Source organism: Neovison vison, chromosome 13 (genome assembly GCF_020171115.1).
Source record: "Neovison vison isolate M4711 chromosome 13, ASM_NN_V1, whole genome shotgun sequence".
Classification (NCBI taxonomy): Eukaryota; Metazoa; Chordata; class Mammalia; order Carnivora; family Mustelidae; genus Neogale; species Neogale vison.
Genome location: NC_058103.1, coordinates 152205067 through 152221967, shown reverse-complemented (window position 1 = coordinate 152221967; position 16901 = coordinate 152205067). Strand labels below are relative to the sequence as shown.

General features: G+C 51.0%; 1 protein-coding gene across 1 annotated transcript in view; it reads right to left on the bottom strand.

Annotated features, from left to right (window-relative positions):
• Positions 1–16901, bottom strand: part of IREB2 (iron responsive element binding protein 2) — a 42702-nt gene that overhangs the window by 6903 nt on the left and 18898 nt on the right. Inside the window, exons 6-18 of the mRNA XM_044231650.1 lie at positions 15731–15800; positions 14852–15035; positions 13941–14080; positions 11576–11747; positions 9683–9783; positions 7727–7843; positions 6180–6339; positions 5391–5526; positions 4274–4358; positions 3780–3936; positions 3153–3277; positions 1164–1268; positions 925–1067 (exon numbers count right to left, since the gene is read on the bottom strand). Coding sequence (XP_044087585.1) covers positions 925–1067; positions 1164–1268; positions 3153–3277; positions 3780–3936; positions 4274–4358; positions 5391–5526; positions 6180–6339; positions 7727–7843; positions 9683–9783; positions 11576–11747; positions 13941–14080; positions 14852–15035; positions 15731–15800 — 1695 coding nt within the window. The remainder of the gene's footprint in view (positions 1–924; positions 1068–1163; positions 1269–3152; positions 3278–3779; positions 3937–4273; positions 4359–5390; positions 5527–6179; positions 6340–7726; positions 7844–9682; positions 9784–11575; positions 11748–13940; positions 14081–14851; positions 15036–15730; positions 15801–16901) is intronic.

Below are 16901 nucleotides of genomic sequence, written 5' to 3'. Positions count from 1 at the left end.
CAGAGCCTGGCAGCACTGTCACACGTGCGACCAGGCCGCTGGGCCCGGAGTGATCTCGGTGGGAAGGCAGCACTTGGAAAACGCCCCAAGTCCGTCTCTGCTGTCCACGCAGCTCTGTAACAGAGCAACTGCACACTACCCGTCACGCAGGATGAGGTCAGAGCTTTCTAGGTTTGGCGTTCTAACTCCCACATCAATCATGCTTACATCATGTTCTAAGTTTTAGGCTCAACAGGCGGAAATTATCATCTTCTGATGGACACAGACCAAGCTTGGTCTCACGCACGTGCGCTGTAGTCCACAAAACGTTTACACATTTAAATTCTGCCCTCCGACGACAGCAGGAACCATCAGGCTTCACCTTAGGTCAAACAAAGCTGACTTTTCAATAAAGTTGCATTGAAAAAGAAAAGAAAAATCTTGTTTCCAATCTACGAAGGGCTCAATGTAAAACAGCAATTTCCATTTCTAAAGTTATAGGCAAAAGCAGGTACTACAAGTCCCCTAGTCACTGCCTATGGCAGATTCAGCAGTGACCAGACCTCCCCGTGACAGCAGCCCGTACAGCCGAACCCCAACCGACACAGGGTACGGGTGCCAACCCGGCACACCGTCGGCAATCTGGGTGGAACTTCGGACTCCGCAGAAGTGAATGCCCTTGTGCTTACCCAGGCTTACCTAGAACTTCCAGTCAACTAACACCTGTTCTGTGTCCTACACGTGACCTCCTCTATTCTGACAAGTCAGCCAGAGAAAAGAAAATGCTGAGAACGTCACAAGAAGGAAAAATACAATTACAGCCCTAGACCGTGTTCATCAGAACAAATCTAAGCGTAGGTGGGTCCAAGCCGTTCCCATTCATGCTGCTCAAGGGTCGAACAGTTTACCGGGCAGGGAGCGTGACCAGGGGCCCCGTGCACCTACCCTCTGTTCGTCAAGTACTTGGCGGCGGCGCTGCTCCTGGCGATGCTCCCCGCGGGCGATATGTGGTCTGTGGTGACCGCGTCCCCCAGAAAGAGGAGGACATGCGCGTTTTCAATGGGCTGCAGGGCACCTGGCTCTTTGGTCTACAAGGTAGAAACCGTGAAAGGCTTTCACCCTCCCTGAAGTTTTTTTTAGTTCCTAACAACCTCGAAAAGATCAAAGAGGGAAACCACACTTACAAGCTTATCAAAAAATGACGGACATCTGATGTACGTAGACTTCAAGTCCCAAGGAAACAGCACTGAGTCCGGGGCTTCCAGGGAATTCCAACGCTTGTTTCCCATCTGTGAACGTGGGTTTGGTTGATGAACAAAAGAAAAAGATAAAATGGAGTCAGAAAAAAGAGGCTTGTGAAAATGTTCAATGAAGGGAATTAAAAAATCCTCACATTAGAAGGACCCCAAAACAGGCCTTCTTCGTTGGGAAAGGAAGACAGCTCATTCTAGAACACTAGGACATTGTTAGGACAAGATAAATCAAGATTTGCTCATCCGACTCCAGCACGCTAGATTTTCATGAATATACTGAGATTAAGTTTTAATATAAACTGAACATAAAAGACTTAAAAATCCAATGAAAGGGTCAAGGGCTTAGAAGGGCAATCCACATGGCTACAAAGAGGTCGTGCTGTGGGCCGCACTGCTCACTTTCAGGAGCGCGGCTGAGAGAAAACCCTCTCCTGAGGTCAGTGTGCGCGTCCCCACACGGTCCTCCCTCACACTCCACGCCGAGTCTCACCCCGGTTCCACACCGCCACCAAGACCCCAAGTCCACGCCACGGCCACCTCGCACACAGAACGGCTCAAACCAACTGGCCCGACTCTGTGTGTCCTTTTATTTGAATTTAATTTTTCAGATTTTATTTTAAATAGATTCCACGCTCAGCGTGGGGCTGAAGCTCACGACCCTGAGACGAAGACTCCCACACACGACCGACCCCGCGGGCCAGGCGCCCCTGCTTCCGTCCTTCCCGCCCAGGCTCCCCCCACTCCCCACGTGGAGACAGAGCCTAGCACGCCTCTGTGTGCGGCCTCGAGGAGGCTCCCTGTCCCTTCCTTCAGGACTCTATGTACTCACGGCCTAAACCTCCTCTGTGACGTCAATCCCTATGTCTCCCCAACACTGGCTCCCGGCACGGCCCCCACGTGGGTCCCTGTGTGAGGTCTTCATACGTTCCCTCTGCCTGGAAAGCCCTGCTCTTGGTCCAGATGTACAGAAACTTCTTTACCTCCTGCAAAACCGGGCTCGACACACATCCTGCTCCCGACAGCCTCTGTAAATCTCCTCCTCAGACTGAGGTCATGGGCTCTCTCGACCCGCTCTGCAGTTCTCCACAGCACCTACCACTTCTCAGTGTGTCGTGTAACGGACGTCCCAACTCTGTCTACAGTCCACTGCCTGCCTCTCCCCATCAGGGTTTGGTTTTCGTTCATGGATATATCCCAAAACATCGAGCAGAGAGCCCCGCACGGAGCAGGCGCTCGACAAACACTAGCTCAGTGAATGCCTCTGCTACCCTCATACTATGTTCTCAGTTTTGTTTCAGGAACTGCAAATAAATGCATTTGCTCCTAGGTGCACAGAAACCTCTGGAAAGATGCGTGAGCAAGGGATGTGTCTGACGGCCTCTGGGGAAGTAAGGTAGGGAGACGGGGGCAGGAGGGTCATGCCATGCTCGCGCTTACTTCTGGACTTTCAACCATCTCAATGGGAATAACAAACAAGGGCTATTTCTATGAATTCTGCCCGCATTCCGGATGCTTGCTACATATTTCTAATAAGTCCTCAAGATCATTTTTTTCCCCCCTAAATATTTTATCTGAGAGAAGGAGCGAGCGAGAGAGCACAAGCAGGGGAAGGGGCAGAGGGAGAAGCAGATTCCCGCCGAGCAGAGAGCCTGATGCGGGACTCGATCCCAGGACCCCGAGGATCATGACCTGAGCTGAAGGCAGACGCTTCACCGGCTGAGCCACCCAGGTGCCCCTAAGATTGGTTTTAAATACCCTAAGCTGTTCTCCTAGATTATTACAGATTCCAAATACAACATGAGTATCATTTATTACACACTGTATCAAAATAATGCGATTTTAATTTTTATGAAGTTCAGAAAGACACAGGAGATCAACAGTGCCCTTTATTTAAGTACTTCAGATACGTGAGCCTCTTACCTCCATTTTCTCTTTCAGTGCTTTAAACATGGACGGTGTGACGCGCTCTTCCTCTGTCTGCTGGACCTCCTCTCTGGTGGGCCAGATGTCCTGCAGGTAAATACTCTTGCCAGTAGCGTCAGTGCCTGGAGAGAACATTGTGACATCAAAGTTAGTATAAAAAGTAATTCCTTCCAGGGGCCTCTGGTGGCTCAGGGCGTTAAGCCTCTGCCTTCGGCTCAGGTCATGATCATGGAGTCCTGGGGTCGAACCCCGCATCGGCCTCCCCGCTCGGTGGGGAGTCTGCTTGTCCCCCTGCCTCTGCCCCTGCTGGTGCTCTCTCTCTCAGATAAACAAAATCTTTAAAAAAAAAAAAAAAAAGGTAATTCCCTCAAGATATTCACATCTTTTCAAAAACCTGTCCCAGAAACCAAGGAAACCAGCACCAGACTGCGGCAGGCCTAAGCAGCTAAAAAAACGAAGCCCCTGTACATCTATATTCTTCACATGAATACAGAGATGAATAACTAAAGGATAAGGTTTCTTGAAATAATTCAAAGAATAGATGGTCTAAGAAGCATCTCAGAAATACAACAAGTTCTGGAGCGCTGAGCGCGTGGGTTTGCCTGTGTAATGACAGAAAGATACCTAGAGGCTCCCTCTGGAAGTCTATGTTCACCGTGCCCGCTATGGCGTAAGCCACCACCAAGGGTGGGGAGGCAAGGTAATTGGCACGGACACAATCACAGAGACGACCTTCAAAGTTCTTGTTTCCGGATAAAACTCCACAAGTAACCAAATCACCCTGAAAAAAAAAATACACAAATACGCGTTCAAGAAACGGTATAAGTTTGGATAATCATATACACGCAGCCTCAGATATTCCACACCTGAGGGCAAGACGACGAAAAGCAGACCACCGGTTATTAGACACGGAACCACCAAATCCTGTGAACAAATCAGTTCACTACCTTATTCAGGGGTTATTTCAAGGATCTAAAAATGATTCTTCCAATCGTTTTAAGATTTACTCTTGCCAAGAGGGGCAAGGACTACAGAAATATGAATGTGCCCACATTCAGCAACAGAATACACAGCTAAGAAAACCTGTTTAGACGTCCTGCTGACACGCACGTCTTTACCTGTTTGACGGCACTGAGAACTGCTTCCGACAAGGGCGCTGTGTTCCCCACACACGTTGAGCATCCGTAGCCAACGACTTCAAATCTGCATTTGGAAAAACACGTGTGATCGAGCAGAACGTCGTAACGCTTGTCAAGGAAGGGCCGGCCTGGTCTTCCGCTGCCGTGCACGGACGCGCACGGGACGCGCGGGTCAACCCTCACTGGTCCGTCTGGCTGGGCGTCAGGCCTGTGGTCGGGACTCAACACGAGAGCTCTGACAGGGCATCCCTGAGGGGGATGGGGTTGCCTAAACCCGACACACAAAACCTGCAGGCGGCACAGGACATCTCCCCAAACACAGCCAAGACGACCTTTACGGACACGGAGCTTCCCCCAGGGTTTAACACGACAGTGACAGTGATGCCAAGGCCTCAGAAGGGCCCTGAGCTGGGGTCGCCCATGCGAGCAGAGCTCTCCGTTCCCGACCAACCCTAACCGCAGAGGAAGTCCCGACAGAAGCCCCCGACAGCGGATCTGAGAAATTACAGGCTCTCAACATCACTTGCTGCTACTCTTCTAAAAGCAAAAGTTGTTTGTAATTTGTCAGTCTTGCAAAGGAACTGAGGTTAACAGGCTGCAGCATGCGCAGCCGCCATCAGCGACTTCTCCTGAGTCCGTGAGAAATGGGAAAGTCAGTTTCTACAAAACTTGGGGACAAGTGAACCCGTGTTTGACAAACCCGGTAACCTCACTAAGTGTCGATTAAGACACTTTAACCTGTTAATGATGCAGCCTGTCACATTTTGATCCTTCTGACAACTGACCTCCACAACTCCAAAATCACCACTGCCCGGAGCCCCGCCTTCTGTGCATCTGTCCTCACATCTGTCTGTACATCCGTACACGAGGCCACACCTCGACCTCCCAGGGGCCAACATGCTGCCTGCTCCTCGGATCTGCCCGCCAACGGCTGCAGCGGGGGAGGGCTGAGGCCTCAGGCCGTGTGGCCGTGGAGGGGTGACAAGTACACCGAAGCCAACCTTCCCGCCTTCTCTTGGCACAGGAAAGCCTCCGACAGGAGCTTCCGTCGCTGCTGAACCCCAGCACGCACAGCGCAGCAGCGCCCCCCACTTACCCGAGCTTACTGAGGTACGGTAACACGCCACTGGAGCTGAGGTAATGTGTGACCATCCCGCTGCCTGGGGACAGGCTCGTCCTTATATACGGTTTAACCTGCAGGCCGGCGTCCACGGCTTTCTTAGCCAGGAGACCTGCGTGGCCAACAGGGATGCGTTAGGGCAGCGCCTGGAGCTCCGTCTCCAACTCGTGCAAGGGCTGAAGCCCAACGCGTCACGTCACACTCACTATTTTGTCCATTTTACTCTGCGGATGGGTTTCATTTCAAACACACACAGCATCACACGGACACACTAGCCTTTACACTGAGAAGTCGGCGCAGCCTCGTCACGGCCTCACGCCGTGTTGCTAGTTTGCACACGCACAGTGCGCGTCACCACCCTTCCCAGCGCCTTCCTAACGGCAATCCCACACAGCAGACGGGACCTTGCACGATGGACGGTGTCGCGTCCGTACAACACAGCCCTGTCACAACCCTTCTGTCCTTGTATTCTCGGTGGGCTCCAGCGTACGCTGGGCTCAGCCATCAGGAACTACTTCTCGATTTACGGAAGCAGGTAACCTACAGCGGACGGACGCGTACACCGTAGCATTTACCTTCTGTGGAACGAAAACAAGTAACCTCAATCAAACACGGGCTCCTTGAGACCCCATTAAACTCTCCGACTGTCTCTCAATATCAAACGCAGACCCCAGTCTCCACGCACGATCCAAGAAACAAGAGAAGCGTGGCAGGAGCGTACACGTCACCCAGGACGGGGAGGAACGGCCGTGAGGGACAGCCTACCTGCGGCGAGCATGACGGACGGGTTACAGTTGTTGGTGCAGCTGGTGACCGCGGCCATGACCACAGAGCCGTGAGACAGGGTGTACTCACTTCCTTCATAACGAATAGAGACGTTATCCTTCTGCTTCTCCGCTGCAATCTGGAAGCCTTTGAATCCCACCTACACAAATATGCACACAAACACGGACATTCTGGGTACGTGCAGAGTAACAGACCTGGAACTCTGCCTACGTGTGAGCGGTGCTGAAGGTCGCGACACGCGGTCATCCTAAGTCGGCCGGCGCAGGAATGTGCACAGTCACGACGCAAGCCCGCTGGTGTTCTGCACTCCCCAGGACCCGGATCTTACTGACTCTGCGGCTGTCTGTTCGATCCCACGGACCGGGACTCTCAACAGAGGGCACAATCCTGGCCCTGCTCCGGGGACGGGGAGGGGACTGGGGTGCGGAAGGCAGGGGGCAGGGAGCGAGCCGGGAGCGCGGTGCTCATCACTCCGTTTTCCTCCTGTACAGCAGGACGGCGGCGGCAGCAGCAAACAGACTGCAGAGAGAGGCTCTGGAAAGAGCGCAGACCCCAGTTCTCACGAGGGCAAGTGTTCCGATTTGAGCCATGATTCTCGGAAAACACAGACCCTGAAAGTCGAAGAGGCTGCGCGTTGTTTAGGTACATTCAGCAGCCATATGGGTGTGAGGGCAGAGCGCTCTCTTCATCGGGGCGGCGGGGGGGTGGGCGCGGGTGGTCAGGGTGGTCAGACGTTGACCACAGTGCAGCCTAGCAGACCCCTCCGTGACCAAGCGCCTGAAACTGGGCGACTGTGACTCCAGGCACGACGCACATCTGACCCTCCCAGCGGCCTGGGGACAGCACCAAACAACTGCCAGCTTCAGACAGGAAGGGGTGCGGGGGCCAATAGGGTGCGCCCCATATGCGAGAACACAGCAGCAGCCTGAGTCTAGGCCCATGCTGCCCTCTATCACTCAGCACAAGAAGTACTCGCCCACTATCACTCAGCACAAGTACTCACCCTCTATCACTCAGCACAAGAAGTACTCGCCCTCTATCACTCGGCACAAGAAGTACTCGCCCTCTATCACTCAGCACCAGAAGTACTCGCCCTCTATCACTCAGCACCAGAAGTACTCGCCCTCTATCACTCAGCACAAGAAGTACTTGCCCTCTGCCCCCCAGCACAAGAAGTACTCGCCCTCTATCACTCGGCACAAGAAGTACTCGCCCTCTATCACTCGGCACCAGAAGTACTCGCCCTCTATCACTCGGCACAAGAAGTACTTGCCCTCTATCACTCGGCACCAGAAGTACTCGCCCTCTATCACTCAGCACCAGAAGTACTCGCCCACTATCACTCAGGACAAGAAGTACTCGCCCACTATCACTCAGCACAAGAAGTACTCGCCCTCTATCACTCAGCACAAGAAGTACTCGCCCTCTATCACTCAGCACAAGAAGTACTTGCCCTCTGCCCCCCAGCACAAGAAGTATTCGCCCACTATCACTCCACACAGTAATTACTGACAAAGGTAACCTGCCTTTTCATTCAAGCAAGCTTGGAAATCACGCTTCATGTCCGTCACAGCAACTCTATCCTGAGGTCTCTTCGGACCACTGACAGATGCAACTATTGAATTCAGATGAATCCGGATCACCTAGGAAATGAGAAGGCAGAGGAAGGCAAAGAATGAGAATTTGTTAGGTACAGACTGTAATTTAGCACTACTTCCTGAAGCAGAATAAATACGTCCACATTTGCTGCAATGGTGATCTACACCCTGGAAACAATCCCAATTAATCTGTGAAACAAAACATACAAACATTCGCTCATCTGAGAGGAGCAGATCAGCATGCAAACTGCCCCAACACCAGCCATCCAGTCCACAGAGCATTCTGTTCCCCTGATTTCTCTTCTCTGTTGTCACAGATGCCTGCTGATAAAGCAGATGCCTGTGAGGGCTGTCAGTCTACTGCCCCTGTGCTCCAAAGTCACCCGTCCCTCGTCTGTGACAACTGAGGTGGGTTCAGGAAACCCTGCTCCTTCTTCCGCGTGTGTGGCACTAAGTCTGGCTACACAGGGTGCTGGAGGGACACAGCAGAAGGACCCTTCTCTTCCTGGTTCCAACGTGTCTAGCTGGCCAGCCTCCAGCAAGGCCTGGGCTTTTTATTCCTTCGTTTTAAAAAAACCATCTTAAAATCCAACCTCCCAGCTAGGTTTCTGTGCATTTCTTCTGGCATTGCCACCATTTTCCTCTGTCCATTTTATGTGGGTATAAACAGTTCCGATGAAGTTTCTCTCCGCTACGGGCTTCCCGATACTTCAGTCCTGTCGACTGGGACTCTGACTGCAGATGCCCACCAGGCTGCCGCTTCACTTTATGGATCCGTCAACCCCCATCTTTGCATCTTAATGAGTGTGTCTTGGAATCAATGTCCTGGTAGATTGCGGTTTTATTTCTTTAATCTGGTCAGGCCTTTAATAAGCAAATTTATTCCTTCTTATTATACAATGTGAGAGTTTTCATTTTTCTTCTTCTTTCCCCATCTTTACAAAGTGGACAAAGCACTAAAATAAAGAGCTGGAAGGGACCAGAAAACGAGGAGTCAAGTTAGAGATGTGCCCGAAGGCTACACTGACTCCGGTCCTGCGGGCGTTACACCAGTCTGCACTACACCCGTGCAGCCTCACTTGCCTGCCCATCCTGTGTGCCGCAGGCCGGGCACGGCTCCAGGGGCCAGAGCTACAGACCACAACCAGCTCTTCCCCCGGGAGCCTCCTTGCCTTCTTGGAGGGAGGAGAGGCAAGCGAGCACAGAAATACAGTTCCGGCAGGGATGCATACTGTGAGGACAGACAGCTGGGGCAAAGAATGACTCCCCAAGAAAACAGCTAACAGTTAACCAGACCTTCGACAATACCCAGTGGCTGGAGATACTTGACACAGTGCTAGAAAAGGAAGATCATGAAAATTCAAACTTCCCTGAAAATACAAATTTCCAACAGGTGGATACCGGCCTAGATCACAGAGTATCTTACATAACCGTAAATTCCTCTCATGACACATCTCTGCGACACGAGGACGCTAACCAGTGCCGATGCACCAGGACAGAAAGGCACGTCCCGGTGCTCTTATCACAACACAGGAAAAGGTCAGGGAGAGTAAGAGTCAACTTTGTGTTCTGAATATTAAAAACTGAGACTTAATAAAATGTTGTAAAATTCACTAACGGAAATCACGAGAACTGAATCAATAAAACCTCAGCAGAGTCACACGTAACACTAACTGGTTGGATGATAATGACATTCACGGAGCACTTTCCGCGTGCCCAGAGACACTCTAACGCCTCGTGTCTAACGTACGTCCGCCCTTCAGAACAGCCTCCCGCTCCAGAGCTGAGCCAATGGGGGAGGAGGTCGGGGGCGGCGGAGGTGCAGGCCCGGAGCTGGCGTCCACACCCAGGCGGCCGGCCACGGGGGAGCGCTCCCACACACACCTGGGAGTACGCGGGTTCTCCTGAACTATCCTGGTCGTGTCGAAACAGTTTCACAGCTTTAAGGTATGTTTCCATTGACTCGAGTTTGGCCTTGTCAAAACCTAGAAAGAATTAACAAGGACAAGAATACAGTAAGAAATTTTGAACTCTACGAGGGTAAGGGTGCTGAATTCCAATGAGTAAGAAACAGACACCGCGCACTAAGTATTCATATATGTTCTTTACAAATTACTGATAATACTCTCCAGAGTAGTAAAAATTCTGTCCATCATGAAAACTTGTAGCCCCCCTTTAAAAGTTAATCAGAGACAAGTTGAGAAATACTGAGTCAGTTCTAGAAAACACAAAAAACCTAGAGTTTGCAGAACATAAATCACTAACATTGAATATAATTTTCACCCACCACGAAGGACACTCATTACTTTCCAATGTGAATATAAAGGTCAAAATGAGAACATGAATGAAGCTTAAGAAGTCTCATGAGCAGAAAACCAGAGGCCTAACGCGACCTTCCAGGAGAGCAAAGAATCTAGATGTCAGCAACGGGCAGCTCTCTGCAAGCCTCACGGGGACACACAGCGGTGGCAGACCGTTTCTCCAGCAGGACCGGACAGGACACGCCCGAGCTGTATGTGCTTACAGCGTGACAAGACATCCCTCCGTCAAGGGGCAGAATCGACCCCATGGACTCAGCTCTTGGACCCCTGGCCGTCTGGCTGGAGCTCGCTCTCCCCGGTCACCCCGCCCTGGAGAAGCCACTGAGTAAGAAAGGACACATGCAAACGTGGCGGACAGTCCCAGCTAAGCATCCACTGACGGGTGAGCGACCTCCAGGGCCCTGGGGCCTAGCGCCAGGTCTCACGGTTGAGGCCGCGGACATGACGGAGCAGAGACGAGCTGTGCAATGGTGCCACCTACATCATCGCCACGGACACCATGCAGCCACGGGTGGTCATTGCTGTTTTAAGCCATGACGTTTCAGGAAAGTTTGTTACAGGAAGAGATCACTAATACACAAGCCAGAGTGACATGCAAGGGAGGCGGCACCTCTGCCATCTCTCCCTCAATGCTCTACCAACCAAATCCCCTTGAAAGGAAGCTCCGCACTTGATGAGAACCGTTCCTACCAACATTCCCAATGACCAACGGTCCATTTTGCCAAATGACCCTTTAACTTACAAAATCTGGCCCCCAGATGAAGACTACCGGACTGCACCCCCAAATGCACTTACGATCAGAGACTACTAGCAGCTCGGCCCAGCTTGGCTCGGAGACCAGTCGCTCACCAAAGGGAAGTGGGCAGGGCAGGGTACAGGAGCACGGGAAGTGGGCAGGGCAGGGGTACAGGAGCGCGTCCGAGGTGTGCAGCTACTTTCTACACTGAGCCGTCACTGCAGGAAGGTCCAACCTCCTGCCAATCAGGCTACAGAAAAGATGTGGAACCTGGAACCCTATGCCCTTTTTCACAAAACTGTGTTACTCTTCAGACAGAGCACAGTCCCCAGGCACTTCTGTCTGGTGGCTCCTCTGCTCCTGTTACAGGGACACCGTGAGCACGTGAGGATGCACACATCCGCCTCCCGCCAACCCGCGGTTCCGACCGCCGCAAAGGCTGCGACAGCCGTCCTCCCTGCAAGAAGTGAGGCCCTGACAGGTGGCGGGAGTCCTCCCTCTAAATCACAATGAACGGGTCACACGGGAGGGGCGGGGTTTTGAGAGCACAACACTCTTTAAAGACATCTGAGGCAGTTCATTTGAAAGCCACTATTTCAAGATAAGGTGATTTCCTGAATATTAAATACCAAGCATGGGTAGTTGTTCATTAGGAAAAATTTCAGACAGACACACTGGACGTGCAAACACATTTACCCTACTGATCTTTCATCTTCTTACCTGTGTGTTCTAAATGTCTTAATGTCACATTGTCAACAGGGAAAAAGCTGAGGATAGCACCATATTCTGGACACATGTTTGCTATTGTGGTCCGATCCACTATAGATAACTGCGAAACTCCACTTCCAAAAAACTCAACAAACTTTCCAGCCACTCCTACTTGCCTGAGGTGCTAAATAAAGGGAAACACAGAAACGCACACAAAGTTAGTAAGACTGGTGTGGATTCTTGGAAAAGCACAAGACCTAGTTTTTAACCCCTACCAGTGACACTGCATGAAAGAGGGTCTCTTGTTTTTATCAAACGTCAACTCCCTCTGGGTTTGCAGGTATTTTAAGATAAAGGATCCACAGAAGACTGACCCATTGTCACCACTGGACAGGGGAGAAAGCGCCTAAGGGCTGGAAATGGCTAGATCCACACACGAATGTCTCTGAAATCGAGGAGACGTCAGACACAACAATGTGTGTGTCAGCGGGCAGCCCTTCTTCTTTCTGGGCGTGAAACAGCACTAACCGCTGATGGCACCTTAGAGTAAAGAACACTAACAAGCTGATGAAACTGCTTTTAAATAAAATACATACTGGCTACAAAAATTCTTCGAATACCAACCCTGATCCAAGTGTTTACAGCATCATTTGTTCTGGGTAAACGTCATGTTGACAGGATCTCACATGTCCTCATAAAGTCACGTTTCTGAGTTATTACCAAGTAACCCCAACAGCGGCTCGCCTAATGACACCGCGGCTCAGTCTGGGGCAGGAGATGCCTAGCGAGGTAACCTGGAGCGAAGCCACGTTCAAGCCAAGAGTCCCATTTAGTCCTGACAGTGCAGAGGGGCGAAGGGCCATTGAAGCCATGCTTGTATAAAAGGCTAAGACGTTTCTCTATGTTCATGGTTGTTTCTGAGGACCAGAGCAGCGCACATGAGACACACTCAGCTAAAGACTGTTTCAACAATTCAGGAGGTGCCACAATACACATTCAGAAAAATAATATGGGATTAATCCAAAAAGACTATGAATAGAACAGAATCTCAAGAGAGAAAATAATAAATGTGAACATACGTGATAGACGTAAGTTCTGTATCAACACGCCAAAATTTAAAAATAGACATGTAGGGGCGCCTGGGTGGCTCACTGGGTTAAGCCTCTGCCTTGGGCTGTCATGATCCCAGGGTCTTGGGACTGAGCCCTACATCAGGCTGTCTGCTTGGGAGGGAGCCTGCTTCCCACCCCACCCCCTGCCTGCCTCTCTGCCTACCTGTGATCTCTGTCAAATAAATAAATAAAATCTTAAAAAAAAAAACTTGACATGTAATCTTGTTACAAAAAAACATAGCCAGAGAAGTCTAAAAAGTGGCATTACTTCTCAGGTTACCCAAAGGAAAGTACAGATTTCTCCAAAAGCGTTCTGAGATACTCATTTTCCTTTAGGAATAATCCTGCAACTGTCAACTTCTCTTTCGGTCCCATACACTGCACCCATGACTTCTGCATGGTGCCACCACGTCTCAGGGCAGAAGGCTCTGTGCGAAATGTCTGCAGGGCAGCTGGACCCTTTCTTTCCCTGCGGAGAATCCTGAAAGCCTTCAGACCAATAACCTAACCAGAAAGGTGCAGACTCCAGGACGCAAGCCGGCACTGTGTGCAGGACAGCTCCCACACTCGCTTATTGAACAAAATGGACTTAATCATTAAAGCAACTGAAAATCAAAAATTTAGGACGGAGACTCACAAATGACTGTTCACTAGGAAACTCCAAAGTACATGTGTTAAATAGCATGTACCAATATTTTAAAAGTTCAGGTTACGTTCTTCTATAACCCTTTACAAGTGTCCCAACAGCCGACAGGCAATCTTGACAGCGGTCCACTTCTACAGTCCGTGTTCTCCAGGGGAGTAATCGTTTCTAACGGCAAATGATTCAGTTAGGTATTAAAGAGATGCGGCTGCTTCTCCTTAACAGGTTCCTCTAACCCACGAGGCCAACAAGCCTGACGGCTGGGAGCTCGGACGCGTCCTGTTCCAGCAGTCACGGCTCAGCCCGGTGACCCTCGCCAAGTCATTCAACCTGAGGGCGTCTCTGTTTTCTCAGAACTGAACTGGGGACGGTCACTAGCACCCTTCCAGGCTCGTAGCGAGGAATGAAAGAGGCAACAAGTCACATGAACACCGGCACAGCCAGCATTTCTGTCCTTAGCAGCGCCAAGGAAGGGTTCTGTGTTTGCGGCTACTCCTGTGACTGTCACTATGAGGCCAGGGCCAAGACGGCCAGAGCGCAGAGGAGGCAGCGCAGAGCCCAACCCTGCCCTCGCAGGGCCCCACACGTAACGTCCCGCCTATCACGCGGTTGGCGCAATTACCTTTGTGATGCCAAGCACGACATCTATGGACGTGACGAAAGGGTTGGATGAGCCGAGCAACTCGCAGCCGACCACCTCCGGCAGAGTAAGGGAAACGGGCAGACCCAGCATGACCGCTTCGGTCTCAATGCCTCCGACCCCTGGAGCGATACAGAAGATACAGAAGACGGTGAGCGCAGCACGCGGAAGAGCGCGTGTTCTTGGTGCAACGTCTGCTCTCAGACGCCCTGGGCGCCTGTCTGCCTCGCCCTTCAGAGCCGCCGGGACTCTGGACTGTGATCATGTACTCCGTCTCCCCAAAAGAAGGACTCCAGTCACAGGGCTGAAGCAAACCGGTGTCAACTTTCTATTAAAGGCAGGGAACATGTGGCATCTGTGATGCTGGTCCCTGGAACAGCATCTGGCGTCTGGACTCTGCTCCACACACGAAACAGAACCCAGCACCTGCGAACCTCAGGAAGCTCCGTCTGACGGCGGAGACCAAAGAAGTCAGCAGTCCTGACGCCGTGTAAGCGACCAGGCGCATTCCGCCGGAGGAACAGCCTGGGCCGGGCCAGGAGGCGGGAACGCACGTCCCACTCGGGGGAGTCAACGACTCGTCTTCAGGCGCGTGCGTGGGAGCAGCCAGAGGCAGCAGGTTGTAAGGGTCCGGAGTCCTCAGGAAGGCCGGGAGAAGCCCCGCGGGACTCGGACCAGGGAGTAACCACAACGTCCGCCTCGGCCACTCCGCGACGGCAGTGCTGCGCGGGGCCCACTGTCCGCACACCCTCGGGTCCGGAGTCGTTCTGTCACCGCGACTGCAGGTGAGGAAACGGCCTCAAAGAGCCTGTCAAGACCGGCTCCCTACACTGCGCACACTGTTCCTGACACCGTCTCCCCCGCGAACTAAACGTACGGAGTGGATGACTTACCCCAGCCCAGAATCCCCAGGCCGTTCACCATGGTTATATGAGAATCTGTGCCGACCACGCTGTCTGGGAAGAGGAGGTCATCTTCCTCAAACACCGCTCTCGACAAATACTCTACGTTGACTTGATGGGCCGTTCCGGTTCCAGGAGGGATCACAGCCACGTTCTTAAAAACTCTTGAACTCCACTATATCATGTTTAAATTTTAAAAATCCAAGTGTCAGTGTATCAGTTGGTGCTGACAGTCAAAATATGAGTTAGTACTGACACTAAGAACACTTTACCAACGTTCAACATGGTCCAAGTTCACAGGAGACACATGAACACAAATGCAGACACTGACCCTACATACACTCGTCGTGCAGATTAAAGCTAAATTAAGTCAAAGGGAAATGTTCGACTAGTCCAGATAAATGGTGGTTTTCAGCTGTGCCCCAAGGACTCTCGGACGGAGTGGGGGACAAGCACAAAGCCTCCCCACACCTCAAATTACAGCCACCTGCTTTCGTTCTGTTTTATATACTGGGGTTTCTGAGATTTTATCTGAAGGAAGAAAAGGTCCTACTGCCACAAAGCATTTAAAATCTACTCATTTAGGAGCGCCTGGGTGGCTTAGTCATTAAGCGTCTGCCTTCAGCTCTGGTCACGATCCCAAGCTCCTGGGATCGAGCCCCACAACAGGTTCCCTACTCAGTGGGGAGTCTGCTTCTCCTTCTCTCGCTCTCCCTGCTTTTGCTCGCTCTGTCAAATAAATCAAATAAAATCTTTAAAAAAAAACCATTACCTTAAAGGACATAGATACCACACATCAATATTCTGTGAATTTCAATATAAAATACAAAAAATATGAAAATATAAAAATTCCCCCCAAATCATGTGTACCTTGAAAAATTGAAGTCTCTCCCGATTTCTGCCAAATTCTACTTCTTGGTTTTTTAACACTGTTTCAGGTCTAAAAGGAAGAAGATCCGGCAATAAATGTATGGATCACAGAAAAAACTTGTCTTGTTTCTAAGTATTTGTTCTTAAGCACACAAACACGTTTTAAAAATTCTTAGAACAGCAATTTACTAGATTCTCGGCATCGGCGATTTCCTTGCAACAAGGAAGCTCTGCTCTTAGGGGCACACAGGGCAGCTACTTCCGGCTCTGCCTTCCCCAGCCGCAAACCGTACTGTCCTGCGTTGCTGTGCGAGCGGACCGCAGCCATCAGTAACACAGCAGCCGTCCTCGGGCCCCTCTGCGAGGAGGAGGAGGAGGAGGAGGAGGCGGGCAGCAGCGAGTGCGTCAGCGAGCACACACCTGGTGTGTGGCGTTACAGCCTCACTGCGCACATGCAGAAAGCTCTAGCAAAAATGCGTTCATCTCACCCGAGATGGGAAGTTCTATTTGTTGTGTAAGTGGCGGTTTATTTTGCATGGATCATAAACATATTTTACATACATTATTTAAACTAAGATAAAAACAATCCACTACCAAGCAGTAAACTATGCCACTTTAGGGAAGCTACTTTTATCTAAAGGACATTTAAAAAATGATCTCTAGGGATGCCTGCAGGGCTCAGTGGGTTAAGCCTCTGCCTTCAGCTCAGGTCATGATCTCAGGGTCCTGGGACTGAGCCCCACATGGGGCTCTGCTCAGCAGGGAGGCTGCTTCTCCCTCTGCCCCTCCCCCTATTGTTCTCTCTCTCAAAGAAATAAAATCTTTAAAAATAAACAAAAATGAAAATAAAGAATGATTTCTAGCAGTTTTAAGCTGTTTCCTTCCAGCTGGTGATCAAGTGTTGACTAGGATATCAATACAACTTCAATTGTACCTGTCCTCCAGGGTCCAGACCATTACAGATGTTCACTCGTCAACTTTTTTTAAAAACGCAAAGATTATGTGACTGATTCACAGCTCAGTGATCCCGAGGCCCCATCACATCTCGACTGAGATTTTCCTGAGGACTCTGGGAGCTGGTCTGATTACTGTACATCCCACAGCCTGTACCGCTACGAAGTGTCCCTCGTTCATAAGCTCAGAACCCGACTTTCAACTTGGCAATGATTTC